The sequence below is a fragment of the Alexandromys fortis genome, unplaced genomic scaffold (genome assembly GCF_014885135.2).
Source record: "Alexandromys fortis isolate MF-2015 unplaced genomic scaffold, M_Fortis_MF-2015_v1.1 scaffold_70, whole genome shotgun sequence".
NCBI classification, from domain to species: domain Eukaryota; kingdom Metazoa; phylum Chordata; class Mammalia; order Rodentia; family Cricetidae; genus Alexandromys; species Alexandromys fortis.
In genome coordinates, this window is record NW_026067955.1 from 161507 (window position 1) to 188886 (window position 27380).

Genomic DNA, 27380 nt, shown 5'->3' on the forward strand with positions numbered 1-27380 from the left:
TGAGCTGCAACCTTGACCTTTTCTTCAGGTTTGAAAAAAAAAAGGGTGCACTGAATTACCCACACCGGGTTCAAACTTGTGATCCATCTGTCTGTACTGCTGTCCTACGCTCTAGCTGCTTTCTGAGGGATAAAATCAGATGGATGAGGAGAGGGTCAGAGGCAACAAGAAAGGAAAGGCAACACAGGGTATACTGAAGCTAGTCCTGTCCCATGGTGTGTCAGGGACCAGCTTCAACAAAAACACCTCTTGCCTGGGTAGGGGTGTTGGGATTTAGAAATACAGTAGAGAATACAAAGATGCAAAAAAAAAATTAAAACAGAAAAACGTAGAATAGTATCAGGAGGGAGTTGTAGTGAATACTGAAATCGCCCACATTTAATTTCCAATTGCTTAAAATACCCCTGACCCCCAAAAGGTAGGAGTAAGACAAAAAGGTGCATTAACATGATACAAGGAAATGAACAGACCAGTTGAAGGTTGCTGGCTACATCCATAGTTAAACATGCTGTTGATAGAACAAAACAAGTCACACTCACACCCTAGACCAAAACATTCTGTAGGCCAACCACTCTCTGGGTGGAATCCAATGGAATCCTTAAGGGAACTGGAACTTAGTTGGATCCTTAGGCTTTTGTTTGATGTAGAAACATATCTACTTTTCTATTTCTGAAATACAAGGACTGGCTATTAGCCACACCTATTGGCAATAACCTTGAGAGAGCAGAATTCTCTGATCTAAATCTAGACCTTTGAGAAACACAATAACTTTGAAGGAATAGAGGTAAGTTCCAACTCTCTGACCTTTGGTCAACATGAAAATAGGTTCACATTTTTGGGCCGCAACAGTGGTACCAGTCCTGTTAGGCCCTCTTCAGAGAACCTCTCTAAGCACTTATCAGTGACTTCCTGGCCTCCACTGAGTCTGAGTTACACACAAGAACAACTGACTCACTAGCCCACTTCCACACATACTACTCATCCACTGATATTTCTAGGGCACACCTGTTTGCAGGCTGAAGACAATTTTCCAGTCTTGGACCAACCTCCAAAAAAGACTGTGATTGTTACAGACCAAAGAAAACCATCCGGTTTTCTTTGTGTGACATTCATCACAGCCATATGGGAAATCAAACAAGAATCAGGAAGATGCTTTGCATGAACAAACACAGTGCACTGGGCATAGTCATGTCCTTGGGAGCCCAGCTTACCTGTACCAAACAAAAAAGATGCATATTTAAATCAGAGGTGTTTGGTGTTAAAAAAAAAAAAAAAAGCTTGCCAGGAATGTTCATGCACACTTTTGATCACAGCACTTAAGAGGTACAAGCAAATGGATCTCTGTAAGTTCAAGGTCAGCCTGATCTACATATTAAGACCCTGTCTCAAAAATAAATAATTTTTAAAATTTAAACACAAAATGTGCCTTTTTGCTAGGCTTGTGATACATGCCTGTAATCTCAGCATTCTGAAAGCTGAGGCAGAAGAAATGCAGACCAGGTCTATATAGCAATACCATGTCTAAAAGAAGGAAGAGATAGTGATGGTGAAGGTGGGGAGGGATAGGAACTGGGGACGAGGGAGAGAGAGGTGGCTCTAGCTTCCTCTGAAAAGGACAAGGTCCATGAATTCAGTAGCAATAACACTTACAGTTATGAAACTTTGGCAACTGTCTCGTGTGTGTGTGTGTTATGTATGTGTAATATATGTGTGTGATGTGTGTATGATATATGTGTGTGTAATATATATGTGTGTGTATTTATACATATATAAAAGCTTTAGGCCAGACTAGACATGATCTCAAAAAAACTGAAAGAGAGCTGAGCATGATGGTGTTCACCTTTGACCACAACATAATGGAGGCAGAGAAGGCTGTGAGTTAGAGGTTGGCCTGGACAGAGAGGCAGAGAGACACAAAGCTCTGGGGTCATCTCATCACTGAGTGACATGTCTTTCAAGCTGTAGTGTTTTGGACTTCAAGGCTTAGGACAATTACTAGACAGCTTCAGGCACATTTTAGGAAGGAGTCTGGGGCAGAACACTGTAATAACCAATGCTAAGATACCTCAGTGCTTTTCTTGCTCTGCCTTTAGCCTTTAGTAGAATGAGGTAGGTTTGGAGTCACAAGTTTGAGTTATTAATATGTCTACGTGCACAGGCAAGCATAAGACAAAAGTAAAGGAGACGTATAAGACAAAGGCGGGGTCCTAAGTCTCAACTTGATTTTTGTTATCTGCAGGCCCAAGAGGCATTGATGTCATTTAGCAAACGCAGTTTCTAAATGCCTGTTCAGGAATATTTGCACTTAGCAGAAGGCAAGGAAATTATTAAAGATTCACTGGGGCCATATCAAAACTCAAAAACAAGGCCAGGGATTTTTATGGTGAAAGTAAAATTGTTGCAGATTCCTGAGTGGCTGCAGCAGGCAGCAGGCCATGAGACCATGACACAGGTCCCTGCAATGGTGGCAGGCAGTGGGAAGCAGATCCTGAGACCACGCCTCAGGTCCCCAAAGTGGCAGCAGGCAGTGGGCATTGGGTCCTGAGAGCAGCCAGTCCCAGGTAGGGATGGCATAGTTCCCCAAGTGGCTGCAGCAAGTTACGAGTCCCAGGCAGGAAGCCACATGGTGAATGAGAGATCTCAATGGGGCAGCCAGTCCCAAGAAGAGAGACAGACAAGTGGGCACACCAAGAGACCACGCTGCAGGTCTCTGAAGGTGGCTGGTCCCTGTCAGGGAGCCATGAGGCAAATGAGAGACAGAGACATGGATAGGCACTCCATGCAAAGTGAGGTTAGATATTTATTTAGTGGGTTATGGAGGGGAAAGGGGAGAAGAGCAGAGAGAGAGGCAAAGAGAGAGAGACAGAAGGGGAGAAGTTGGGAAAAGGGAGAGACAGAGATGCCTCTTCGAGAGGGAGACAGAAAGAAAGAGACTTGGGCTGCAAGCAGGAAGAAAGATCTGCCTGCCTCAGTGGATGGGGGAGGGAGTGGGTGGGCTTGTCTCTTAAAGGGACAGGACAGACCATTACAGGGATAGTGGTTCAAACTTGTAATCCCAGTACTTGAGAGCTGGGATAGAAGCGATGTGCTGAGGTCATTCTCAGTACATAGCAAGTCCAGAGGCTAATCTTAGATACACAATAGCCTGTCTCAAAACAAAACAAAAACTTCCAAGCACAACCAGCCTTGCTTGTGACCTTTGCTACACAGGAAGGTGGAGAGGGAGACTGAAAGTACAGCTTTGACCTGGGTTATAGAGTGAGTTCAAGGCCAGCCCGGGCAACTCAAGGAGAACCTGCTTCAAAAATAAGAAAGTAACCTAGGTATGGCATCTCACAGCTGAAATCACAGAACTTGGGAGATGAAGGCATGAAGACTGGAAGTCCAAGGCTAACATCAGCAACATATTGAGTTCAAGGCCAGCCTGGACTACAATGGGGAACTATCCCAACCAAAAGCAAACAAACTTTAATTTTGAGACAGGGTCTCAGGTTGGTTGAATTCTTGATTCTTCTGTCTCCACCCCCCCAGTGGCTGAGATAGGTATGCACCACCATGCCCAAATGGTCTAATTCTCTTCTAACACACACATGCCCAGACAGTAATGTAAAGTTGGCAGGTCAGGTGCCAGCTTGGAAGAAAAGAGCAGGAAGGGTGTAGCATGATTAATAAAAACCCACAGACAGATACTGGGGTTCAACCAGAAGGTCAAAAAAGCAAAACAGTCAGCCACAGGCTCTTACCTCTTCCTCAGTCCAAAATGACGACCCTGCCTCCAGGAATCCTCAAAATAAGACTGTGTCTTAGAGCTGCCTCCTCCCATCTTAGATTCCTCTCTAAGGCTGGGATTAAAGACATGTACCACTACTGCCCGGTTTCTATGGCAAACTAGAGTGGCTACTTGGATTAAAGATGTGTGTCACCACTGTCTGGTCTGTAAGGCTGTTTTACTCTCTGATTAGGCAAGCATTATTTATTGAAATACCAATGAAACATCACTACAGAAGGGGACGCAGAAGCCCCTTTGGAGGTACGGAGTGAGTCTTGGGTTGGAGCACCAGCAGAACAATACCATTATTGCTCAGGGGAACAGAATCCCATGGGGCTAAAGGTGGGCTAGGACACCCTGATGAAAGTCAGGCATCCTGCCTAGCTCAATAACACTAGTCACTTGACCTAGCTGCTGGCAGGGCTCATGGAATGCTTCTAGCTCACACAACCAGCTTAGAAGACGGGATGATGAACTAGCAAGCTAGATGAGAAGATGGCAGGATGTGAACCAAAACCCTTCCTAGACCCCGGAGGATCCATAGCTCGAACCTTAAGATCAACAGGGAACCAAAGATTGGGGAATTCTGGGATTGCAGCTTCCCTCATTTGTCTGTACACACACACACACACAGAGAGAGAGAGAGAGAGAGAGAGAGAGAGAGAGAGAGAGAGAGACTCAATTCACACCTTTACCTTTACCTGTGGGGTCTCATTCTTGCTGTTCCTCCTGCCTGGAACTCTTGAACTGTTGTCCTGGAAGCACAGTGGGTAGACAACAAATGATTAGACAGTCTCTCTCTCTCTCTCTCTCTCTCTCTCTCTCTCTCTCTCTCTCTCTCTCTAGCAAGAACATGGCTAGGGCATGTGAGAGGAACCAGGCTGGTTCTGGCCTGGGATTGACCCAGTTCTGAGGCCTCTAGTACATGCAGAATTCAGAACTGGAAAGAGGCTAGGCAGGGTCCTAGGCACCCTACTCTTTCCTGCCTGGTCTTCAGAGGAGCCACTAGTCCTGTCCTTGTTGGGTTGAGCCTCAGGCTGTCTGTCACAGCATCCTCTCTGATGACTGAGACGGGACTAAGGTCTCATAAGTCATGAAAGATTCCATGCCACTCTTCCTCAGAGCGTGGGCTAGGAGCCAGGAAGATGGTATCAGGAAGGGGAGCCCAGTTTGGTGCCCCATCCCTGCAACCAGGAAGGTTCCTGTTGGAAGATGTTTAGGCAAAGCCAAGCATCTGCTGGTCCAGCTGCCTGTGTGTCTAGGCAAATGTCTACCTAGCTTGGAACCCACACCCAAGAGGTTCCACCATACCTACTAATCCCTCTCAAGACCCTTTGAGTGAGCCAGGAACACAGGAAGCCCAGACAGTATCTCCTCCTGCCGAGGGTACCAGGTAAGATACAGGCTGTGGGAACCCATGACTTAGTCACCAGGGCAAACAGTCTCCCCAGCACTTGGCTGTGTTAGGTACCAGAACAGGACAGTGCCAGGGTGGGTGTCAGAGCCACGGAGCTTTAAGGTGAGGGGAACCCTGCCAGAGAGCCAAGAGAGTCCTTACTGGAGGATCAAAGTGGACCCATAAGAAAAATGGCATTGAACACTTGGGCTAGACCTTGGCACAGTCTGGCACTTATGGATTTTCTAACTCTTTTGTTGACATTTTGTTAAATTGGTGGGAGGCCAGATTCCATCTAACTTATTCCATGTGCCGGTGGCATTGCATCTGGCTGGGGACCAGAGCAGGCAGGGCGAGCAACACCTTGCCAGGATTAAACTTGCCTTCCCTGGTCCACAGTGCGTGCAGACACTTGTCACAGACTGAGAACTGATTCTGGCTATAGATTAGCTCTCATCTTTCATACATTCTGAATCCCGATTTCACCTAGACAAGAAAGGACACTCCTCATCCATCACAGTTCCAGGAACTGACCTGACTGGGGTGGTGAGAGAATAAAGAAACGACAGACACAGTCACCTGCACAGAGAAGCTGGGGTCAGGAGCACTGGGCTCTCTAATAGAGAAGCCAAAGTACCTCAGCATGTTTAGTATATACGGTTGAACAGGGAGGTGGGCTCATTGCTTATAGCTGAATCGGGAAGGGTAGGGGACAGGCCGCGGGGACTGGCAGATAAACAAGAAATCAGGATTATTATATACTACTGAACAAGGAGGCAGGCTTAGCAAATCCCAGGAGAAGCAATCTGTAGGAGAGCCTCGCCTAGGGAAGGCTTCGCCATTTCCCATGGGGCTAAGACATTGGCGCCCTTCGCATGGACATGCCCATGTCAATGGCATCCACTCAGGACTTCACTCACTGGTGGCTTCCTCCAGGCCCACAGGGACATTAACTCTGGACAGCTACTGGCATGAGGGGACAGCTGGATGGTGGGGGTAGAACTCAGAACATCTCGCATCTTAGGCGAGAGCTCTACACCTGAGGAGTTCTGTCCTTGCAGAGAACATCACTGTGTCTGTCGCCTGACACTGCCTCCTTCGACGTCTTGGCAGGAGCCTGCAGCATGGACAAATGGTGGTTTTCTGTAGTGGGAATCCTCTTGGCCAGTAAGTGAGGGAATGGCAAGGGGAGCTGGGTACCCTCTCCCCGTCACCTGCTAACTTAGTAGGGAAGGGCAGAATCCTTCTCCTGGGTGAACTCCCACCTCAGGGCTTCTGTTCATTGTCTTCACATTTGTCTGGCCTTGACTGAGGGATGCCAGGGAAAGATTGGAGACCTCAGCTTCCTTGAGAGCTCTCAGGGTCACCTGCTTGGAGCGCTTAGACACACATAGGCAGGTTTGGCATTAACCCCAGAGCCTTCAGAGATTTTCCACAATGTTCTCCATCACCCAGTCAGCCCCTAAGAAGAACCCTGAATGCAGGCAGCATGGTCAGGTCACAGTCTCACCCACAATGGAGAAGCAGACAGTATTTTCAGCACCATCAGGCTAGTCTGGACCTCAGATGTGGTTCGAATAGAATAGATAAGACTCTCAACTCCTGGCAACCAGTTGGGCCTGGGAGACTTCTTGGGAGGGTCCTTGACATGGAGGTTGTGAAGAGACAGAAAGACAAATCCTTAAGACTTGTCCCATTGTCCTCACAGTGTCCGTTCCTGGGTTGGCTAACACAGGAATGCCTTTACCTCCACCCAGGACCTTGTCAGGGAGGGGTGATAACGCAAGTGACTAACTTCATGGTTTGGGGCCTAACCAGGCCCAGGTGTTACCCTCAAGTACCTAAGTGAGCAAGATGTGACAGGGTGAGATCTGAGAGGTTAGGGGTCAGTCCTGCCCACCCGACACTGGAGAACCAGGCCTGTCTTGCTTTGCAGCCTTCCTGGTAGCCTCGGCTTCTACCCTGGCCCTTCTTTCTACACATGAGGACCTTAAGAAACTTCCTTCAGCCCCTGGCACATCTGCTCGGCAAAGTAGCAGCACCCTGGACACCCGAACAGAAACTGTTGACAGCATCTCAGTTGAGAAGAATTCAGAGGCCCTGGAGAAGAGAGCAGGAGCCCTTTCTAAAGAGGCATCAGGAGGCCAGGAGGCCCCCTCAATGTCTGGCCCCTTAGGAAGTACCAGGCCCTCAAGGAGAGGCATACCCAGACCAATCCCCTCAGTCCTGACCACATCTGCAGCCCACAGAACTGCTGATTCTCAGCCAGTGTCCTCAGATGCTGACCCTGTAGCAGAAAACATGGCCTCTAGAACTCTAGAAACAATTGCTATGCCATTGCCACAGCCTTCTTCCACACATGGATCTGAGAAGAAGTTCAGCAAGGTCCCCAAGTTGTCTTGGATAGTCCCTGCCTCTGCATTGCCGGCGACAAACGTTGCACCTAAACCAACATGCCCTCCAGTCAGAGTGTTCCCTTTCCCCATATTTTCTAGAGCTCCATGCCTGTTCCAGAACACCTTCAGTCCCACTGCGTGGAGGACTGGCCACTCCAGGCCAGAGGCATCCCCTTCTGTGGCTCCCAGGAGCTCCTCAGGACTGCCTAACTTTCCAGGGGTGCCTAACACATTGAACGTCACAGAGCCCCTGCTGCCTGCATCTTCAGGAGCATCCCAGCTGGGCCTGCCCTCCCAAGCCTTTACAGTGGGCTCCGGGTCAGCTGAAAACGCTGTAGCTTTGGCCACAGGCCCAGTATCCAGTGATGCTTCTGTGCTGTTGTTGTCCTCAGCAACGTCACCTTCACATCCATTTTCCCCCTACTCCCCGCCCTCCTCATCGGCAGCGCTCCCATCTTCATCCCCATTGCCTGCATCTCTGTCATTCTTCCCATCACCATCCTCGATCCTGGCCCCAATTTCCTCTGTCGCCACAGAAGCCAGGGACCTTCCTCAACCTTCTGTGTCTGTGACCGCACCCTCAACTACAGACTCTTTCATTAAAACCTCAAACCTTGCACCCCTACAGCCCAGCCACCCCGGGCCATGGGTTCCTACCAGCCCGGTCCACCTGCCCACCCTCTCCCTCGCCCCACATAGCTCTGGCTCCACAAAGTTATCTGGAGGTGCTGATACTACCCACTCCCCTACCCTGCCTCACCCTGGCCAAGCTGTGTCTTTGCAGGACTTGAGTTCCTCCACTCCAGGACCTAGTCAAGTGATTCACTCTGTGACCTTCAGGATCAACAGTGAATGCTTCACCACAGCTGCCTGGAACCTGATGGCCCTGAAGCACCAGACGTTGGAGAGGTTTCTCTGCTACCAGGTGTGGCACGTGCTCGCTGGGTAGAAGGGTGTGGATGAAGACAATCTTTCCTACTCTCCTTTCCTTCTGAGTATGCCAGGCACAGCACAACACACACTGTACGGGTCTGGGCTCCTAAGAGCAGCTAGACACAAAATAATAAAATCTAACGAGTGCCATGCTGTGCTCCTGGAAGGAGTCTGAGGAGAAGCTAGGCAGAAATACTTCTTAGAAGTCATTACGGAGAGAAAATCTCACAGTGGGGGAGGCCTCGCCGACCAGAAATAGAGCAGGTTCTTACAGTGCAGCTGCTGGTCTTTTATCAGCACACAGCCTCGTGTAGGACCAGGATGCCCTGGCAAAGTGAGGTACAGTTCCTGCCTCGAGTCCGGAACCAGGATCAGGACAGGCATCCAGGAAAGGAAGCGCCATTTCTTACCTGCCATTCAGGGCATAATTTCCTGTCCATTGTTGAATGGTTCGTTTCTTTATGCACAGTACTTGGGAACCACATCAAACAGTGAAGGGCTTCCCAAGCACGGGGCGGAGGGAACACTGTCTGGGGGGGAACCCAAGTCGCAGAGGGGCTGGCAAAGGACTCTATGGTGAAATGAGGATGGGAGTGGCAGCCCGGGCTGGCAGCTGGCAGGATGCAGAGCCAGGGTGATGGCTTACCACGGTAAAACCTGCACATGTGCCCTGGACAGATAGATTCCAGTTAGGATCTCAAACAAAGTAATCACAAGCCTTGAGTTACCAAAGGGGAACAGCCCAGGAAAGGCCCAGCTGGACCACTTTAGAGGCCAGGGCGGACGGAGGGAGGAGGGATACAAGGCAGGGGTGGGCAGGCTGACTCCCATGCTTCTGCCTCAGCTCCAGCTTGTCTATCGTGAGGCCTTCTCCAGCTTCAAGAATGTCAGCGCCCTGCTGTTTCGGTGAGTGTGGTTCTCAGCTGGCTATGCTGTTAGCAGCCCTAGCCTAGGCTGCTCAACCCTCCCCAAGCGACCAGGAACACCTTGGCCCAGGTGGGTGGGTAAGAGGCTACCAGCGGGGCTGCATGACCTCAGTTGGCCTTCCTGCTATTTCCTAATTCCAGCTGTTGGGTTTGAGCAGTGGTAGGTAACAGGATTGTGAGAAGACAGGCAAAGAGCGCATCAAGCTACTTATTCTGGAGACAGGGTCATGTAAATGATATGCAAATAAATGTAAATCCTCGGGTGGAACTCTCATTCTGGGCTGCTAGGAAAGTCAACTGCCTCCAGAATTGGGGTGGGCGGTATCTAGGCCATGATTACAGCTGTTTCAAAATCAGCTTTCCTTTGGCTGAGTGGTGGTGGTGCACATCTTTAATCCCAGCACTCGGGAGGCAGAAGCAGACAGATCTCTGTGAGTTCGAGGCCACACTGGTCTAGAGTGAGTTCCAGAACAACCGGGGCTACACAGAGAAACCCTGTCTTGGGGGGAAAAATCCTTTTTAATAAACTGAAGTTCATTTCCGTGACTTCTCTGCCCTGAGCCTGTTTTTATCTCCCTGGCTCTGGGATTACACGGGTGCTCACAGGAAGGGCAAGTGGTATTATAGATTCTGTTTCCAGTCTCTCCCTGAGAGCTGCCTGAAGGAGCTGCCTCCCCTCTAGGCTTCCCTCTCTCTAGAGCCCCCTACTTGAACTGCAGCTGAGGCTTTTCCTGTGTCCACTAGACCTCCTGAGAGCTCCCAGCCAGCTCTGGCCTCTTTGAGTAACACCTTGCCCCAGTCTTTCCCCCAACCAGATTCCCAGTGTCTCTCCAAGAACCAGTTCGGTGAGGAGTCCAAGGGAATTCACTTTAACTGAGCATCTGCTGTGTGCCCACCTTCCTGCGTCTTTCAGGCCCCACAGTGACCCTCTCCCAAGGGGAGTTTATCCCCATTTACCAAGGAGCCCCAGCACTGCAGGGGTCATGTGACCGCCTCAGTCATGTGACTGCTTTAGTCCTGCAGGAAGGTTCCTCTCTGCAGTTACTACTTGTCCTGTAGGCTTCTCTCCTTCAGCACACTGCCTTCTGCAGCAGTCAGGCCTACCTTGCCCCAACTGGCTTTCTCCTACAGGCCCGGTTCTACAGAAGTGCAGGCCTCCCTCGTGTTTGGTCAGCCAGATCCCTCAGCCCTAGAAATCCTCTGGACTTTATACCACAAAGTGAAGGGCTCCAGGGGGTTGCTTGGGCACCTGTCCCTGACTGACAACAGCCTCTCCTCTGATGGTGAGTCTAGGGCAACGCCTGCCCCACGTCTCCTCACCCGCTCATGGAGGAGGCTGGCCGGGCTCCTTGGAGGGAATCAGACTCAGTCTGCCCAAGCCCTGAGTAGGCCGTGGAGGGAAAGATGGCTGTTCCAACTTCCCAGACCGCTGTATGTGACTCCTCAGGGTACAACGTAACAGACCTCTCCCGGGAGACCGTCAGCATCAGCTTCATCCTCATGAGGCCCTTCCTGCCCCAGCTGCTTCTGCCGGGATCTCAAGCTTTTATCCTGTTGGAGAAGCAGATCCTCCCACTGGTGAGGTGTCCTCTCCCCTGCTCCTGGGACTGGGATGCTCTCCCTGCCTCCCTTGTCGACAGGACTCTACAGCTGTTAGTGGTAGGTGCAGTGGTCACCAGTGAAAGCAGCACCAGCTTGGCATTTATGGGAAGGCAAGCATGAAGGGAACCCTGCCCGGCCCTGGGGGGAAGCTGGCCGAGGAGGAGAAAGCTCTGAGAGAAGTCAGTGGCTAGGTTGTCACCAGATATCCCTGCCCAGAAGACCATGCTAGAGATGGCCCTCAGGTCCTTATCTAGTGCTTGGCCCCACCCCATCCTGGGCCCTGGAACAGGCACCTCCCAAGCAACCTGACCTCCAGGGCTTCCTATAGGTCACCCCTGAAGTGTCAAGATTCTACAAGGCTAATCCCCAGGACCAGCCCCTCCTCCTGTTCAGGTAGGTTTATCCCATCCAGTCTGCCCAGTCCTTCAGCTACCATATCCCTGCTCACCCAGCCTACTTGGCTGCTCTCTTGGACACGCATCCCTACGGTAGCTCCACCCCTAACCCAAAAAGTCAGGAGATACAGGTGTAGGCTGGAGGCGGCCAATAAGGACCTTGTCTAAGCTGGCTCTGCTCTTGGAGGTGGGAACACAGGGTGTATACTTAGGAGCTCCAAGCTTGCTTCTAGAATATCCTGGCAAAGAGCCCATGACTCTGCACTCTCCCATCCTTCCCCAGCAACGTGAACGAGTGGGTGAGCATTTACATGGAATACAAGTTCAAGAGCCCCGTCCCCACCCACCTCCAAGGCCTGGCCAGTTACTTGGCCCATCACATAACAGACCCCACCCTCCAGAAATCCAGCATGGTGGTCAATGGTGAGTGATCTTGGGCCCCATGTATGGCTCTGGGTCTGCTTATCTCTCCAGGCCTCACTGCCTCCTCTGAGAAGGAGCAGAATTCCCACCAGCAAAGCCTGTGTGCCAGCCCACAGGGAGATCGTGGGCCCAGAGCTCTGTGGGAAACCTTGGCTAGAGATACAAGCTGGCCAGTCAACTCTGTCCTCCCGTAATCCTTAACATGCCAAGAGAGGCGAGAGCAGTGGGTCAGCTCTATTACCAGGGTCAGAACGGCATGAAGACTGTCGCATGGGGCCCCGAGAGGAACAGTTGAGCAGGCTTGTACATCCACGCTGGAGAAATCCACGGTCTCTCAGTCTCCTGGAGCCACCACCTGGAGCTGTTCTGGGGCGGACCCTCAGTCTAGGAATGCAGATTCATCTAAGGGCTGTCCAGGCCACCTCTGTAGTCTCTCAGATTGCTACCTTCTGGTGGGCTCCGCTCTGTAGCTCCCAGAGACAGGGCCTTGGTTTGGGTCCGTGACCCATCTTTCTCAGAGTTGACTTTCAACACGTGATGTGACTGCCCATCAACGCTGACCCTCAGGGACCTAGCATCCCCTTAGCAGACAGTGGGACTACCCACTTCTCTTCAAGGAGGATTGGGCTATGTATTTCTGTAAGTCATTACAGAGCCCCTCCTGGAAGATCAGGGATTATAAAGAACCGGCAGCCAGCAAGATCTCCTGCTGTCAAGTCTGAGAGCACAGCCCACAGCTCTTAGACAGACTGGTAGAGCATGGGCTGGCAGGTTACCACAAAGGGTTAGAGAGTTAATATTTGTTGCCATTGGCTCCTAGCTCCTCCCTTATAGGGAGAACACAGCCAGCCCTCCAAGGCATGTCACAGCAAGTGAGCTGGCTGTGTTCTGGTACCATTTCACCTACAAGCATGGAAACTGTGTATCGGATTCTTTTCCTTTTATACAATTTCCTACTGCTGACATTTCTCATCCACTTAAAAATGTAAGTCCATCTGACCTCATTAGTCTAACCAAAGCAGGCAGCAAAGATGGGCCCTCCAACCAAGTGCACTAACCACTAGATGGAAGCAGTGGCTTTGGGCCAGGGTGTGGTCCTACCCCAGAGCCCTCAGAAGACAGGAGTCCGGGCTGTTATCACCATCCCACCCCATCACCTTAGGTGAGAAGGCAGAGCTGGCACTTTATGAGACACGGCTCCTGATCCTGGATCATCCCTTCATCAAGGCCTTGGAGAGCAAGACCAGTTCTGAGTCCCAGGAGCTTCGTGGCCTGCTGACAAAATGGGTGACTGAGGGGATGGAGGCGTGGAGAAAGGGTGTGCTGCTGGCCTTGGCTGTGCGGCCCGGTGACACTCTCCGTGACACTCTCCTCTGTCTTCTGACCTCAGCTGACCTCCGTCCTCCAGCCATTGCAGAACTTTGGTCAAGTCGTGGTGGAAGAATTCCAGTGAGTCTTCAGTTCGGATCCTGGGGCTGGAGGAGAGGGTCTCTCCGCATCTCTCCAGCCCCCTGAAGCCTGTCATGATCCTCCCAGGCAGGAGCCACTGACTGCCAAAGTGCAAGCTGCCTTCTTTGGGGCTGCACCAGCCCAGGCCGTCATTCAAGACTGCATGCGCCAAGCCCTGAGCTTCCTGCAGGAAGCTGAGGGTCTCCAGTTCGAGATGTTTGTCCCAGTCCTTGGTCAGTGCCTCTCTCTGCTCATGTCCTCCATCCCTCTGCTGTCTCTGGTCTTGCTGCCCATGCTGCCCTTCCCTCCGCCACACAGACTGCATGGCCATGTTTGCTCTTACCCTTCCTCTGAGCCCTCAGGGTACACTGGCTCCGAGTATCCTGGAACAGTCACCATGCCTAGATGTCTCTGAGGGCTTTGAGGATGGAAAACACACTCAACCTTTTCATTCTGTCCAGGCATACCCAGCTCCAGAGCCTCCAGAGGCCCCAGCCATGGGTTCATGCTGAATCTCCAGCTCATCACCTCTCTCCTCATCCTGGTGAGTCTGGCCAGGCAAGGGCTTCTTCCAGAGAAACAGGCTGAGCCTTTGAGACCTTAACTCAAAGGGTCAGCAGCCTGCTATCCACCCAGATCTGAGTTCTCTTCCACACCAGCTAGAGTGACATGCTTTCCATCGGGGGCTTGGGTTTGACCCCATGACTGCACCTCCATAGTTCAGACTGGAGGCCTGAAGCCACACCACAGCAGTGGCTGTGCCACACAAACGTGGAGGCCCTTCTGCCAGGCAGGCAGATGCTGGTCAACCCTGGCTGGCCTCCGCGTGATCTGCCTAACCTCCAGAGTTACTGCCACACTGCTGAGTGGTACAGTCCACATAACAGGGGTCTACCCTGCCTTGGGCAGAAGCCAAGGGGTGGTCAAGCTGACTTCTCCCAGAAGCCACTTGAGCTCTGGACATGGGCTAGGGTGACAAAAGCCGAGCTCTGTCCATAAGGGGAGAACTGGGGCAGAGAATGGAGATGTGCAAAGGGCCAAGGATGCTGTCAGTGATCATCCCTGGTCCAGATGATGAAGGTCCCAAATGATGCCAGCTTGATTCCTGCCTGCCCTCCACCATTACCCAAGGCCATCAAGGTGGGGGAAGGCAGCACCAACCAGCAATTATTTGACCACGTAGCCCACGCTGGCCTCAGGTTTGCAGTGGGCCTCAACCTCAGCTCCAACAGTAGGGTTACAGCCATGTGCTACTATGCTCCACTTCCCTTCCAGACATTCTTTTTGACTCCTGGCTTTTGTCTCTTTTCCTATACCTCCAGGTGGCCCCTGGAGCTGCTCCCCACTTCACCAAGAAGCAAACCCCATACCTCTCCTAGGTCACCTCATCTCACTTCAGCTCACCTAGGGCTTCCAGACAGTACCTCAACCCTGAAGAGTCAAGCTGCAGGAGGCCAGGGCAGGAAGGGCAAGCTTGGGGCTGACTGTCTTCAAGCTCCTGCCTCACCCCACCTCTACACTGCATAAAATTGGGGAAAACACTCGCTCCTGTTGCAAAGCCAGTCCATTTGGGGCTTCCAATCCCCTTAGCTCCCACCTCTCCAGGTGAGCAATGGTTTCCTTCACATAAGGCCAAGCCCACAGGTTCTCTGCAGCATACTTGGGTGAGTTAGGACCAAGGGACTCAGGTTCCACAGGATGTTCTGTCAGGGCCTGCTGCCACCACACACTACCCATGAAATGGGGACCACACTTAGGAAGATGAGAGACCAAGAGCCACTGTGTATACACAGAGCACCCAGGGCTAAAGCCAGGGTGAGTGTCCATGGTGCTCATGAACACTGAACCCCTATGGTGGTCATCACAACTTTGCCCAAGGATTTGTGTCCAGGCTACACAAGAAGCCCCACCTGCCTGCCAACCTCAGCATGGCTCAGACACCCTGGCCAGTCAGAAAGGAGACTTTAACGCCCTATCTGCTGAATAACGAGGACCCTAAAAGGCTGCACTGTCAGTGTTTGGAGGTGGCAGCCAGGAAAGAAGCCCAAAAAGCATGCAAGACAACAGTTGGGAAGAAAGAAAAAAAAAAAAAAAAAAAAAAAAACTACTTGCTGGCTGGATGCCTGGAGTATGCACCAAAGCAGAGGCTGACAGGCGGGGCTGGAAGCAGTCCTCCATTTCCAGCAGGGGGAACCCAAGAGACACTCAGGCCATGTTCCCAGCTGCTTTGAGAGGCTGACAGTGATCCAGCCCAACCCTCCTTAGCAAACCAGGGAAGGCATAGCAGGTTAGCAAAGACAAAATCTCCACCACTACCATCTTGTTTGCCCTGGAACCACAACTCGGGAGAAAACTGCTCCTCCGCTCACCTTGCCGACCCTGCTTGTTAGCAGAACGGGCTGCTGAGACCCCCCAGCCGCTTGTCTTGGGCTTTAATGCCAGGTTTCCCCATGCCAGAGTCTCAGGGACCTGAGAGCCCCCTGGCATTAGCCCAGTCAGGTGATGTGCATGTGGGTTTAGCCCCCATCTCCTGAGGCAGAGTTACTCAGGCAGGACTGGGATAGGCCCTGGAGACCTGAGCAGGAGGCGGAGGGTCCCACCAGCACACAAGTCCAGAGCTGACTTGAGTCTTCTGACAGCCAATGGTTTTGTGTGACCGTGCAGCAAATCCTGTCCGTAGGTTTCTCCATCTGTAACATGAAGGAACTCTTGAATCCCTGCTTCCTGAGTCAGCTTGGAAATCTTATTAAACTTCATACCTACCTTCCTAGCACTTGGAGGCTGAGGCGGGATAGTTTGATATAAGTTTGAGGCCAGTCTAGGCTGCAGATATACAGAGACAGGAACTAGTGGTGTGTGAACAGGCTTAAAGAGCATTAGCAATGGGCTCAAAATCAGGAGCTTGTGAAAGTTTTGGTGAAGGACCATAAAGCTGCTGACGCCGAGTACAGAACTCAAGTCTCTCTAGCTTTGGGTAGATATGGTACCCTGAAGGGCCAGTCATCTAACAAGGAACAGGCACAGATGATTGACACCCCTTTCCTGGTGGTTCCTGCGAGACATACGTAATAGCATGGTTCCTAGTCCCACCAACTTTGAATGCCAGGTGCTGGATCTAAATGCAGTTTCACCATAACCCTCCCCCCCTCCAGGGTTCACATGTGGAAATTTAATCCCTACTGTGATGGGGAATCCAATCCAGCTATTGTGTTTAGAAGGGGTGTGTTTGAGGCGATTAAAATCAAACGGAGCCCCATGATCTAGCACTGGCGGCTCTATAGACCACCCCAAAGACGCACATGCATGTATGTGCTCTTGCCATGTGGTGTCCTGACCCACCTCAGGATTCTGCCAGCAAGATGGCCAGCACCCGATGTGGCTGCTCAACCCTGGACCTCTGAGCCACTGCCCAAGGCTGCGTGTGGTAACACACATATATACCCAGAATGAGGCAGCTGGGGCATCAAGGCTGCTCAGATTGTTAGGCCCGGTCATTAGAACTTCTGCCGTGGTGGTACTGGGGAAGAGAGCAAAGGCATTCACACACTACAGGCTGGCTCTCTAGGGCCTGCACAAGGAAAATGGCAGCTACCACTCCAAATCCCAGATGTTCCAGGCCAGGCTGACTCAGTCTGCTAGTGCAGCTGGGCACAGGCTAGCTGCACAGCCCTGGTGAGCGCTGGTGGACTGGTTCCGGCAAGATAGAGGAAACCCATGTGCCTGGAAATGGCCAGGGTGGGGGTACTGAGGGTGAGTCTAGAAACACCATGGGTGGAGTTGATGGGACACACAGGGACGGAGGGGTGACAGTTCGAGACTCTAGTGGGCACATCTTCAGTCCTGGGAGACAGGCACACGGATGTGGTGAAGAATAGTCTGTCCCAGGTTGGAGTGGCTAGCCAGGAGGTGAGAGCAGGACCAGAAGCCTTTCATACATGCTGGGCAGGAGGAAGGGGGACAGCCTACGGGTGGAGGACCACATGCAACAGTAACTCAACCCCTCAAATACAAGCTAGGACCCGGTTCTAAAAACAACCCAAATGCTTTAATAGCTGGCCCCCAGGGCCCAGTCTCATCAAAACCCTTAAATAAGGCAGGAGCTGCAGCTTGCTAGTCACCAGCTGAGCTCAGCCCACTGTAGGGAGGTGGCCCCAAGAGCTTTGAAAATACTTGAGTCCCCAGTCTATCTTGCATTTGAGTTGCATTGAGTTGACAGAGCCTGTCAGGTCCCTGCAGCTGCTTGTTACTTTATTGGGGTGTGAGATGCAGCCCAGATAAGTCAGAGATATGAATCCAGAGCAGACTCAGGGTCTTCAGGCTAGGTCCCTGCACCAGCGGTGGATATGGGGAGGTGTGTACAAGCTATATGTACCACTCTAAGGTAACCAGGTTCCAAAACACATGAAGACTTGACAAGGTTCTGCCAGCCTCAGTCTCAATATCCCACAGCCTGAGTGAGGTCAAAGGCCTGTCCTGGGCAAGCAGCAGACCAAATCGTAACAGGTTTATGTCAGACATCATCCCACAACAACCCTTGTGAGGTAGGCTGTGTTGTCTTATTCTACAAATGGGGAGCAAGGGCTCAGGAGAGGTGAAATGTTTGCCCAAGACACGCAACAAGGAACACAGCAGCCAGATTCAAGTCCAAGTCAGGTTGGCTCCAATCAATGCCCACAGGTTTCTCAAGGGAAGGAATCCTTTCCAAAGATCCAAGTTCAAAAGTCTCTGCCCAGTTAGGTGGGCCCAGCCCTATTATCCACTCCTAGCCCTGGGCAGTTGGATGTTAGGACAGGTACACAGTGGTCCCCAGGTGGTTGATGGTCCCAACACTAGCTACCAATGCTACAGGTGATGGCTCTGGCTGCCCAGGAGCTGGGGGTGAGGCGAAGGCCGGTCTGGTCCTGAGGCCTTGTGGCCCCAAGTAGGCAGCGCCACACCATTGAGCCAGGCGTTTTCCAACAGGCTGCGGAAGCGTGCCCTCAAGGTGGGGCCTGGTGGGCTGGTGCTGGTGCCAGAGTTAGGTGAGGGATTGCGTGATCCTTCCCCACTGGTCGCCTCAGATTTCTCAGGGCCAGGCGTAGGTGGCTTCTTCCCTGGCTTCTTGACCTTGGGGGCTGGTGACTTATGAGCCAGGGCTTGGCTTTCTGGCTCATCTCTGGTCACTGTGGGTTCTGACGGGGATAAAATTCTGGCCTCAGTTTCAGAGCCACCTACAAAAGAGAAACAGTCAGACTGTAAAATCCAAACTTCAAGGTCTCACTTCCTAGCCTCAAAGTGACCTAAAACAAGGTTTCGCTTGCCCCAGAACAGCAAATGGAACCCCTCGGTGTCACAATTGTCACAGGCAGCCAGTCTTCATATGTGGCCATTGACAGACCAGTGGGAGCTTGCTGAAAAGTCACACTCCTTCCCACGGACACCAGAGCTCCACCTGATGAGGATGCTGCTTGGGAGCCAAACTGAGATGAAAGGATGCTTGCAGGTTAGGAAACACTGGCTGGGCATCTCACCAAAGAGGAGGCTATGCCACACGAGAGCCATCACCTTTCTGCCAAAAAAAAAAAAAACCAGGACAGGAGCCAAAGACCAGGCTGCCAGGAAAAGTTCAGATGGAGAAAGACTCCTCAGGCTGCCAGGAGAGCACAGGAACCTAACTGAAGCAAACCTGATCTGCACCTCTAAGAAAAGGTCATTAGACAACGCCCGCCCCCAGGGGTCATGAGAACCCACAGCTCAGGGAGGGAGTGTGGGCCAGCTAGGACCCATTCCATGGCAGTACTTTGCCTCAGAGAGGCCCATGGCAGAGTGCCTAGCTACTTAAGGAAGTAGAATACATTGCTCAGGAACTCGGCTGGGTGAGGGGCAAGGTGGCAGGAGTGTGGGACAGCAGGGAATCCAGAAACCAGTTTACCGACACAGAGAAAGTCAGGCCATCCTCACCTTGTCATGGCCTAGGAAACCGGAGTGTCCCTAACACACAACAGTGCAGCACATGTGTCCTCTAGGACATGAAAAGTTAAAAATGAAAATAAAAGCACGTTCCACAGCTGAGCAATGTTGGCATATGCCTGTAATCTGGCACTAGAGAGAAAGGAGCATCATGAGTTTGAGGATACTCTGGGTTATATGGAGGGATGCTTTCAAAACCAGAGTGCTACTGAAGAAGCAGGACGGTGCATCATTGTGGAGGAAAGGGGAGCCACAAACAGTTCTCCAATCCAGGGCAACAGGGGTGTATGTAAGTGCCAGGAGACAAGAGAAAACGCACATTCAAAGGCATGTGCTTATGTGGAGCATGGAGCCCTGCCAGATCCTGGGTCTGGAAGGTGAACGAGGATGCTTTACCAGGACTGAAAAGACTGCAGGTGGGAAGTAAGCTCAGAGCAAAGCTGAGGCCCTGTGGATTGGGATGAGTATAAAGCAGGCCCAGGTGCCAAGGGACAGAACTCAGCAGCTTATTTAGGACTAGTGCTCAGACGGAAGACCCTGGAAGGGGAAAACTTGGGGTGGAAAACATGGCCTGGCCGAAGTGCCAGCTGCCTACACAAGACATACAAATTGCAAATCCCAGGCTGGAGAGATGGCTCAGTGCCGTTCCGAAGGTCCCGAGTTCGGTTCCCAGCAACCACGTGGTGGCTCACAACCATTTGTGGTGAGATCTGGCACCCTCTTCCAGCCTGCAGGCACACTTGCAGACAGAATACCAAGACTACTGTATACATGATAAATAAATCTTAAAAAAAAAAAAAAGGAAATATTTGCAAATCCGGAAGGAGGCCATCCACAAGGGGCCAAGAACATTTCCATGTAAACAAATCTCATTGATGCCTAAATGGTCAAGAAGGCAAGGAAAGTCCTCAAGTCCCTGGAACCCCACCCTTTGCTCCAGCCTAAGTTTCTGGAATCATTCAGACCCTTGCCCACCGTCCACACGAGCAGTACACACACCTGTCACTCGCTCACACAGCTCCAGTGGCTACAGGGCTGCCCCATGCTCACCCAGCTGGCGGCGTACACAGTCATGCCACTGCAGGCCCAGCAGGTCAGGGTAGATATCAGGCAGCTGGCGCAGTGCCAGCAGCTTCAGCATGCGTGAGGTGCAGCCATGTAAGGCGCGTTCACGCAAGGCACGCTCCTCTGAGAGCGTAGTGGGCCGTAGCTCCACACGGTGCTCCTGCAGCACGTGGTCCACAGAGGCAGGCGGCAACTTTGGAAAGAGACGCTCCTTCACCAGATGGATGGGCACAAAGATGGCACCCGCTCGTACCACATGGGGGAAGGGGCACTGCTGGGTGCACAGAAACCTCTGTAGCTGCGACAGCAGCTTGTCCAGTAGCCCCTGCACACCCTGGCAGTCCTGCCATGCAGCCTGGCCCCATGGCCCGGTTGTCTCAAGCCACTCGCGCAGTTTCTCTGGTGGAGAGTGGGCCACGGCACCCGAGATGGCATCACAGAGGGACGTGTGCAGCCCTGTAAAGTGCTGTTCTAGGGAGTCTGCTCGGGCTGCAGTAGAGACCTGAACAGTGGCGGGAGCTGGTCCTGAGGCTGGGGCAGGGGCCGGAGCAGGTGATGGAGCAGGAGCAGAGGCTGGGGCCGGGGAGGCCACGGCTATGGCTGGTGGGCTTGGCAGGGCCAGGTTGAAGCACGCCACTGGCAAAGGCTGAGTGAGAATCTGGAGTCCCATGGGCACAGAGGGCGGGTTGGGTGCAGGCTGGGCAAGGGCAGGGGCAGGAGCTGGGGTAGGTGGGGATGGGACAACAGCTGCAGGTAAGGGTGCAGGACGGAGTATCTTGAATTTTCGGAACATGAAGGCCACAGAGCTGTGGAAATTGGTCCTTGGTGTGGTTTCTGTGGCCGCTTCAGATATTTCAGTGACCATCTTTTTTAGGCCCGGCAGAGCTGACTCTGTGTTTTCCGTACCTGGCCCATCCACAGCTTCAGGGGACTTATGTGCCTCAGGACTAATAACCCTGGCAGGGACAGCTTCGGCCACAGACTTCTTCACACTCAAGTCCAGAGCCACCTCCTCACGAAGAGAGCAGGGAGGCCCAGAGGTCTCATCCTGGACAGGCAGGGTCCCCTTGCAATCTTTGTCTTGGCTCTTACTGGGGGCTGAAGTGGAGTCTTGCTCGGCTGTGGGCTCTGGGGTCTGCACATCCAGGTAGTCACGGTAGGGGGCCAGACTAAAAACATTGTCAATCACAGGCATTGGTGGAGAGCTGGGAGGCCTGGCACCTTTCTGTGGAACAGACTGGCGCTCCTTGGCACAGGGGTGCAGTGCTGGTGAAGTGTGGGGACCTGGACTGTCTCGGATGACAATAGGTACCCCAGGACGCTCATCGGGCCTGGGCTGGGGTTGCTCTTTCCTGCAGCTGGGTAGCCATGTCTTCTCTTGCGCTTCCGGTGCTGGTTTCTCTGCAGGTCTCATAGGCTCAGAGCACGGCTGGCTGGCTGGCAAAGGCTGGCATGTTCGCTGGAAGGCACTGGGCTGTGGCACTGGTTGCACACTGTTCTGGGAATGGGAAGGTGGTGTTCCCCCAAGCCCTGGGGATGCCCCATAGAGAGAGAGGTCATCCCTGGCATAAGGGAAACCCAAAGTTTGGGGGACAAAGTCCAGTGGACACCTTGGAGCAAGAGGGGGTTCCAGCTTGAGCCCTGGTGAGGGTGCTGGGAGGGGTGCAGAGGAGTAGGAATAAGTGTCTATCCCAACAGGGGGCAGGTAGGGGGCCTGAGATGCCTGTTGCCTCAGGTAGGGACTTCCCAATCCACCAGCTTGGTATGCAGCCCCCTTGTGTGCTCCTAGAGGTGGCAGTGGGAGCAGAGAGCCGTAGTTACCCTGCTTCTCTGGGTGACGACAAGAAGGAGGGCAGGGCAAGGCCTGTGGCGGTGGGGGCAGTGGATAGTGGGGTGGCACTGCATCCTGGCAAGGGGGTCCCAGAGGCTGGGCAAGCTGGGTCCAAGGACTGGAGGGTCCCTCAGATATTGATTGCTTGGAATCCCCAGAATAGGGAGCCGTGTACTTTGAAGCCAGGAAACCTGGGCCGTGGATGGTTCGATATTTCTCCAGGATAGTCTGGCATGGAGAAAAAGTCAGAGAGGAGTCTTTGCCAGGTGCCCCAGGTGGCAGTCCATGCAAGAACGACCCATCCAGGGGCTGGCCCTTGCCAGGAGCTGGGGCTAGCGAACAGGGTGGGTCAGCAGAGGGCAACAGGGGCCCAGCCACCAGGGTCCAGTCAACATCCAGAGGTCTCTTTGCTCCCCCATCCCCTAGACAAGTGGACAGTCCGTAACACAAAGGGCTGCGGTAGACAGGCTTGGGAGCCGCCAGTGGAGGGCCTGGGTATGCATGAGCTTGGGCACCAAAGGGCAGAAGCTCACTGGTCTCTTGTATCTTTTCAGAGCCTTCTGGCGGAGGGCGGTAGAGCAGGCAGTTTGTCAATAGGTTGTCAGTCCGGAGTGGGGATCCTGCCACACCAGTGGGGTACAAGGGTGGGTATGGGGTCCAGGATGCCAACCGCTCAGATCCTGCCTTGGAAGTACCCCCTATCGGGCAGGAGAAGTATGCACCCTTATAACTGCAGGAGTCCTGGTTGCCAGCAGGAAGGGGCAGGCCATGTCCAGGCCCTGGGTCTGGTTCCAGGCGGGGCAGCTTGCCATATATCACAGGCCCCAGAGGCCCCAGGGGCCGCTTCTCTGCCATTACTGTGAAGGTGTCAAGCCCTCCTGAACCCCTGTGACTGGACTTGTTGACCTGGGAGAGAGGAGAGACAAAGATAGTTAGAGCACAAGCTACTCGTAAACAAGTAGAGGCCCCTCTCTGACTCGTTGCCTCCCAGGACTCTGGTCCTTAGCAATATTCAGCTCGGACTGAATGGAGGAGCTGCCATGCAGTTTTCTGACTCTTTGTTTCCAGTCATCGTTTTTTAAAGTTTAACAATTACATGGACTGTGGCTTATATACAAGTCCACACACCCATTGTAGGGGCCACTTTCTGTTCATTTAACTGCCAGGAAGCCTCCCTTGGGGTTCTGCGCAGTGCTGGAAGGTCAGTTGCCTTGGCCCTCTACTCTGCCTCCCAGGTAAGACCTATCTATCCCAAAGCCACTGAAGAAAGGGATGGCACAGGAAGTGGGCTGCCCTTCTCTCCTGGTTCCTAGTCCAAGATGCCACCGGTCTCATAACGCTCCTACAGCCAAGACATAGAATTTCTGCGCTGCCTACAAATTTAGTTTCTTCTAATGCTTTATTGACCCACTTGTCTTACAAAAAACCAACACCTCAAAACCAGGTCCCCAGAACCAGAACCAATGCTGACAACCAGTCCTGGATGGATAGAGCAGTCCCTTCCAAGAGGCTACCTCTCCAGTCCTCAGCAGGAGGGTCAAAGCTGACCAGCAGATGGCGCTGTGGTGCCAAAAGGATGGTCCTGGGCTGGGGGAGGAGTGTCTGTGTTCATCTCCAGGCCTGGCGCACTGATGCACGGGAGTGGGGGTGCATGCCTGGGGAGATGTGATGGGAGGCCCCAAGGGCCCAGAGTCCTAGCTGGCAACTACTTCCTCTGTTTCCTCTGTACTTAGTCACCGACAGACTAAGTGCGGGGTGGGGGGGGAGAACGCATGGGTACTCTTCCCTTGGAGCCTTTCCCACTAGCTCTGAAAGAAAAGGCAAACACAACACAGAGGCAAATCCAAAGAAGGATGAGGATCAGTGTCCACAGTGGTCACAGGCACTTTCTCCACAACAGGCATCCATGACTTATGGGCAGCTAGCTCCAGCTGAGGCTATCTCCTCTCCCTCCGGAGTGAACACTCCCACCCCCTAAAACTCCCAGTGGCTGGCTTAGAAAAGGATAACGGGGATCAATATTCCTGAATAGGCCACAGATTACATGTCACATGCTTCTGTCACCAGCTTGCAGGGACCAGCTTTCTCCTTTCTGGGCTATTGGGGTTCAGAGTTAGGCCAGTAAGGGGACAACATTTTTTTAAAGAAGTAAAGGGTAGTATGACAGACCCATTCCCACCCCAGCAGATGGCAGCACAGAGGCCCTCTAGACAACAAGGACCTGTGTCTGAAGGGGAAGTCCCCATCCTAGACTGCTGTATGTTTTATGGTTAGTTTTGCTTTGTTTTTGTTGGTTTTTTTCTTTTCTGACTAAGCCTAACTATTTTTCTGTTGCTGTCCTGGAACTCACTATGCAGACCAAATTGGCCTTGAACAGCGGTCCACCCACCTCGCTTCTCTGGTGCTGAGATTGATTAAAGATGTGCACCACAAGGCTTGCATGGTTTGGAGGGTACCAAGCCCACTCTATCCTTGGGGAGCTCTGGGTTAATTAAGGGCTGGCTCTGGTCTCAACCCCACCAATGCAACTTGGGAACTGCTTTAACCATCAGTCCCAAGAGACCTTCTCTCCCGGGCTCAGCCCAACCCGTGCATGCCCTTTGCCCTAGAGACTTCCTGAGAACCAGCCACCTGGGACCCTCGAGAGTCTTTGTAGGAGTGAGGGCTCCAAAGAGCTAGCCCCAGGCTCTGAAAGGCGAGGAGGTAACATTAAGTCCAGCCAGTAGGATAGACAGCTCCCCCAGAGGAGGCCCCACCCCACTCAGACAGCAGCCAAAATGAAGGTGCCTTCCGGACACTGAGGTGGCCTAGGGCGCTTGGAGAAGGTAGGGCCACAGGTGATCCTTCAGTGGGGATGACAAGTTCTACTAGTTCTTACATGAGTTCTAACTACAGCCAGAACCCAGGGCAGGGTCAAGCGCCTGCCACACTCTGCTCTTTCCCCCGGGGGTGGGGAAGGGGGGGGAGGACAAACAACTCCGTGGGTCCATTTCTATTTCCACGTCACATCCTTGGGGCCTCAGGAAGAGCGCGATTCCAGGCCGGCACCCGTATTCTCTCAGCTCTAAGGGACGCCCGTGGCTGTCTTCTAAAACTCTTTGCCAGTTGAGGCTCTTAGCTCTCCAGACACCGAACATGAGGCAACCCACAGTTCCCAGTTTAAGAAGGGTCTCTAGACGCGCCACCACTGAATTTCCTTCTACCGGCCCCGCCTATGACCATCGAGCCTGCGGCCCATAGCCGGCTTTGCTTTGGAACCGGCGCCCCACGACACGCCAAGCTTCCGGGTGTCCCCGAATCTCTCTCTCTCCGCGGCTCTGCGACGCACGTGCACCCCAGCAGGCTGACACACAGCCTGCCACCACGCACGCAATGCCGTTCGTGCACGTACGAGCTTGGCCCGAATCTGCACACATGCCCCCCACCGCGTCCGTAGCTAGGGCACACGTGTGCAAGCCAGGAGGTTCGCCCTCGGAGCCCCCAACGGATCGACGCCCGATGAGACCAAGAGGGTGGGGGGCCCGTCTACCCACAGAGTCCGGGCAGCCACCTCCTTCGGGGCGATCCCGCCAACCTGGGCTGCAGCCAGAGAGTGAGTCAAGCGGTGGCGAGGAAACCGCAGGCGGTCCTGTTCCAACAGGGCTCGTCCACGGCCCCGCCGCACCTCTGCGCCCGCAGCCACCAGTCCCAAGCCCCACCCCCACCCCGAATCGGCGCCGGGCAATCCGCGTGAGCCCGGCCCCGCGAGAGGCCCGAGGGATCCGTCTGACTCCCCGCCAGCCCTACGCCCGGGCACTGCTGGGGCTCCGAGGCTCTACCAGGCCCTGGGAGCATCCAAGTCCTGGCAAAGTCTGGGCAACAGCACGACCGGGCCCCGCAGCCTGATCGCCCGAAGCCTCAGCACCTGGGCCCGGGCCCCTGCCCTGCGTCCCGGGGACGGCCGGTAGGGGCGCCCTGGGGCAGGGCCACCCGCCCCTTGCCCACGCGCCGACCGCAAACTCGGCCCAAGTTTCCGCGCCCGCCGGGCAGGAGAGCTCCTACCTTCAGAGCACCAAGCTTCTGGAGGCTGGCACCCGGGACCACGGCCCCATCCTCCAGCGCCACCTAGGCTGCGGGTCCCTGTCCGCCCGGCCTTGCGCGGGAAGTCACGGCAGGCACCTAGCACAGAGCCACGCTCCGCGCTGCCGTTCGCGCCGCCGCCGGGCGCCGTCTGTGGTCCCGGGCGGGGCGGGCCAGGGGCGGAGCGGGGGCGGGGCGGCCCGTTGGGTGGGGGCAGAACCCGGCTGTGCCTCTGGGAGCCTGCGCTCCCTTGGGCCCTCCCGTGCCGAAGGCCTGAGTGGAACCAACTTTCCCGCGACCCGGCCTCTGGCTTTGTACACCGCCTTCACTCGCCTAGCTCCTGAACGTCTGCCCCGAGGTCGGTCATAAGCCCTCATTCAGTCGTTCCGTTAGATCATTCATTCCTTGCCACTTTCTAGCCATGAGACCTTAGACCTGCCACTTAAACTCCAGGAACTTCAAGTTTCCTCATTGGTAAAAGTGGTATTGTCTCATAGAAATGGCAGGGCTGGCAGCCTTCGAAAAGACACATGGCACACAAACTGGGGTATGGTGATTTACAACTGTAAACCCTAGCATTAGGAATTGCCCAGACTTTGTGCTGAGCCTGGGATACCTAGCAATACTCTTTTGTTGTTTTGTTTTGCTTTGCTTTGCTTTGTTTTGTTTTGTTTGAGACAAGGTTTCACTATATAGCCGTGGTCTGGGAACTGCACTCTATAGACCAGGCTCACAGAAATCCGCCTGTCTCTGCCCCCCCAGTGCTGAGATTAACAAAACTCTTAACAATAAAAAATCAAAACGAGCCAGGTGGTGGTGGAGCATGCCTTTAATCCCAGCACTCGGGAGGCAGAAACAGGCAGATCTCTGTGAGTTAGCCAGCCTGGTCTACAGAGCGAGTTCCAGGACAGCTAAGGGCTGTGCACAAAGAAACCCCGTCTTTAAAAAAAATCAATAGATAAATAAACAATTAATTAGTTAGTTAAAACGATGCCACAAGGGAACCCTGACACCCTTGACCAGAACTACTTCGTTAGGAAATTGGAAGGAAGGCCTCATCAGGACAGGACAAACTACCTACAAATGCATCTCATCTCCTGTTAGCGATTTCCTTACCCGGAGTGGACCAGGAATGAGGCTCTGGGGGTGTTGCCAAGTGACCTTGATGGGTATCTGACCCTTTTTGC

General features: G+C 53.3%; 2 protein-coding genes across 3 annotated transcripts; one reads left to right on the plus strand and one right to left on the minus strand.

Annotated features, from left to right (window-relative positions):
* Positions 1 to 6289: 6289 nt before the first annotated feature.
* On the plus strand, positions 6290 to 14668 carry LOC126507409 (taste receptor cell protein 1-like). Its single transcript, XM_050151775.1, has 12 exons — positions 6290 to 6332; positions 7102 to 8486; positions 9339 to 9400; positions 10552 to 10703; positions 10868 to 10998; positions 11351 to 11415; positions 11701 to 11840; positions 13003 to 13127; positions 13231 to 13289; positions 13377 to 13522; positions 13751 to 13833; positions 14612 to 14668. The coding sequence occupies exons 1-12, from the start codon at positions 6290 to 6292 to the stop codon at positions 14666 to 14668; spliced, it is 2448 nt and encodes an 815-aa protein (XP_050007732.1).
* Positions 14669 to 17516: 2848 nt separating this feature from the next.
* On the minus strand, positions 17517 to 26349 carry CUNH15orf39 (chromosome unknown C15orf39 homolog). 2 transcript variants are annotated; one of them, XM_050151944.1, is made up of 3 exons: positions 26176 to 26349; positions 20289 to 23040; positions 17517 to 18499 (listed from the first exon to the last, which is right to left on the minus strand). In XM_050151944.1, the coding sequence occupies exons 2-3, from the start codon at positions 22987 to 22989 to the stop codon at positions 18132 to 18134; spliced, it is 3069 nt and encodes a 1022-aa protein (XP_050007901.1). In that variant the 5' UTR covers positions 22990 to 23040; positions 26176 to 26349; the 3' UTR covers positions 17517 to 18131. The 2 variants fall into 2 exon arrangements, with proteins under 2 accessions (XP_050007901.1, XP_050007902.1); XM_050151945.1 differs by having other exon boundaries at positions 18351 to 18499; positions 20238 to 23040.
* Positions 26350 to 27380: the final 1031 nt, after the last annotated feature.

Excerpts from the sequence above, each read along its gene's own strand:
- LOC126507409 (XM_050151775.1), top strand. The coding sequence starts at position 6,290 with ATGGACAAATGGTGGTTTTCTGTAGTGGGAATCCTCTTGGCCA. Across the intron at positions 9,401-10,551 it reads GTCAGCGCCCTGCTGTTTCG|GCCCGGTTCTACAGAAGTGC; the intron begins GTGAGTGTGGTT and ends TTTCTCCTACAG. Across the intron at positions 13,834-14,611 it reads TCACCTCTCTCCTCATCCTG|GTGGCCCCTGGAGCTGCTCC; the intron begins GTGAGTCTGGCC and ends CTATACCTCCAG.
- CUNH15orf39 (XM_050151944.1), bottom strand. The coding sequence starts at position 22,989 with ATGGCAGAGAAGCGGCCCCTGGGGCCTCTGGGGCCTGTGATATATGGC. Across the intron at positions 18,500-20,288 it reads CTGTGTACGCCGCCAGCTGG|GTGGCTCTGAAACTGAGGCC; the intron begins GTGAGCATGGGG and ends TCTCTTTTGTAG.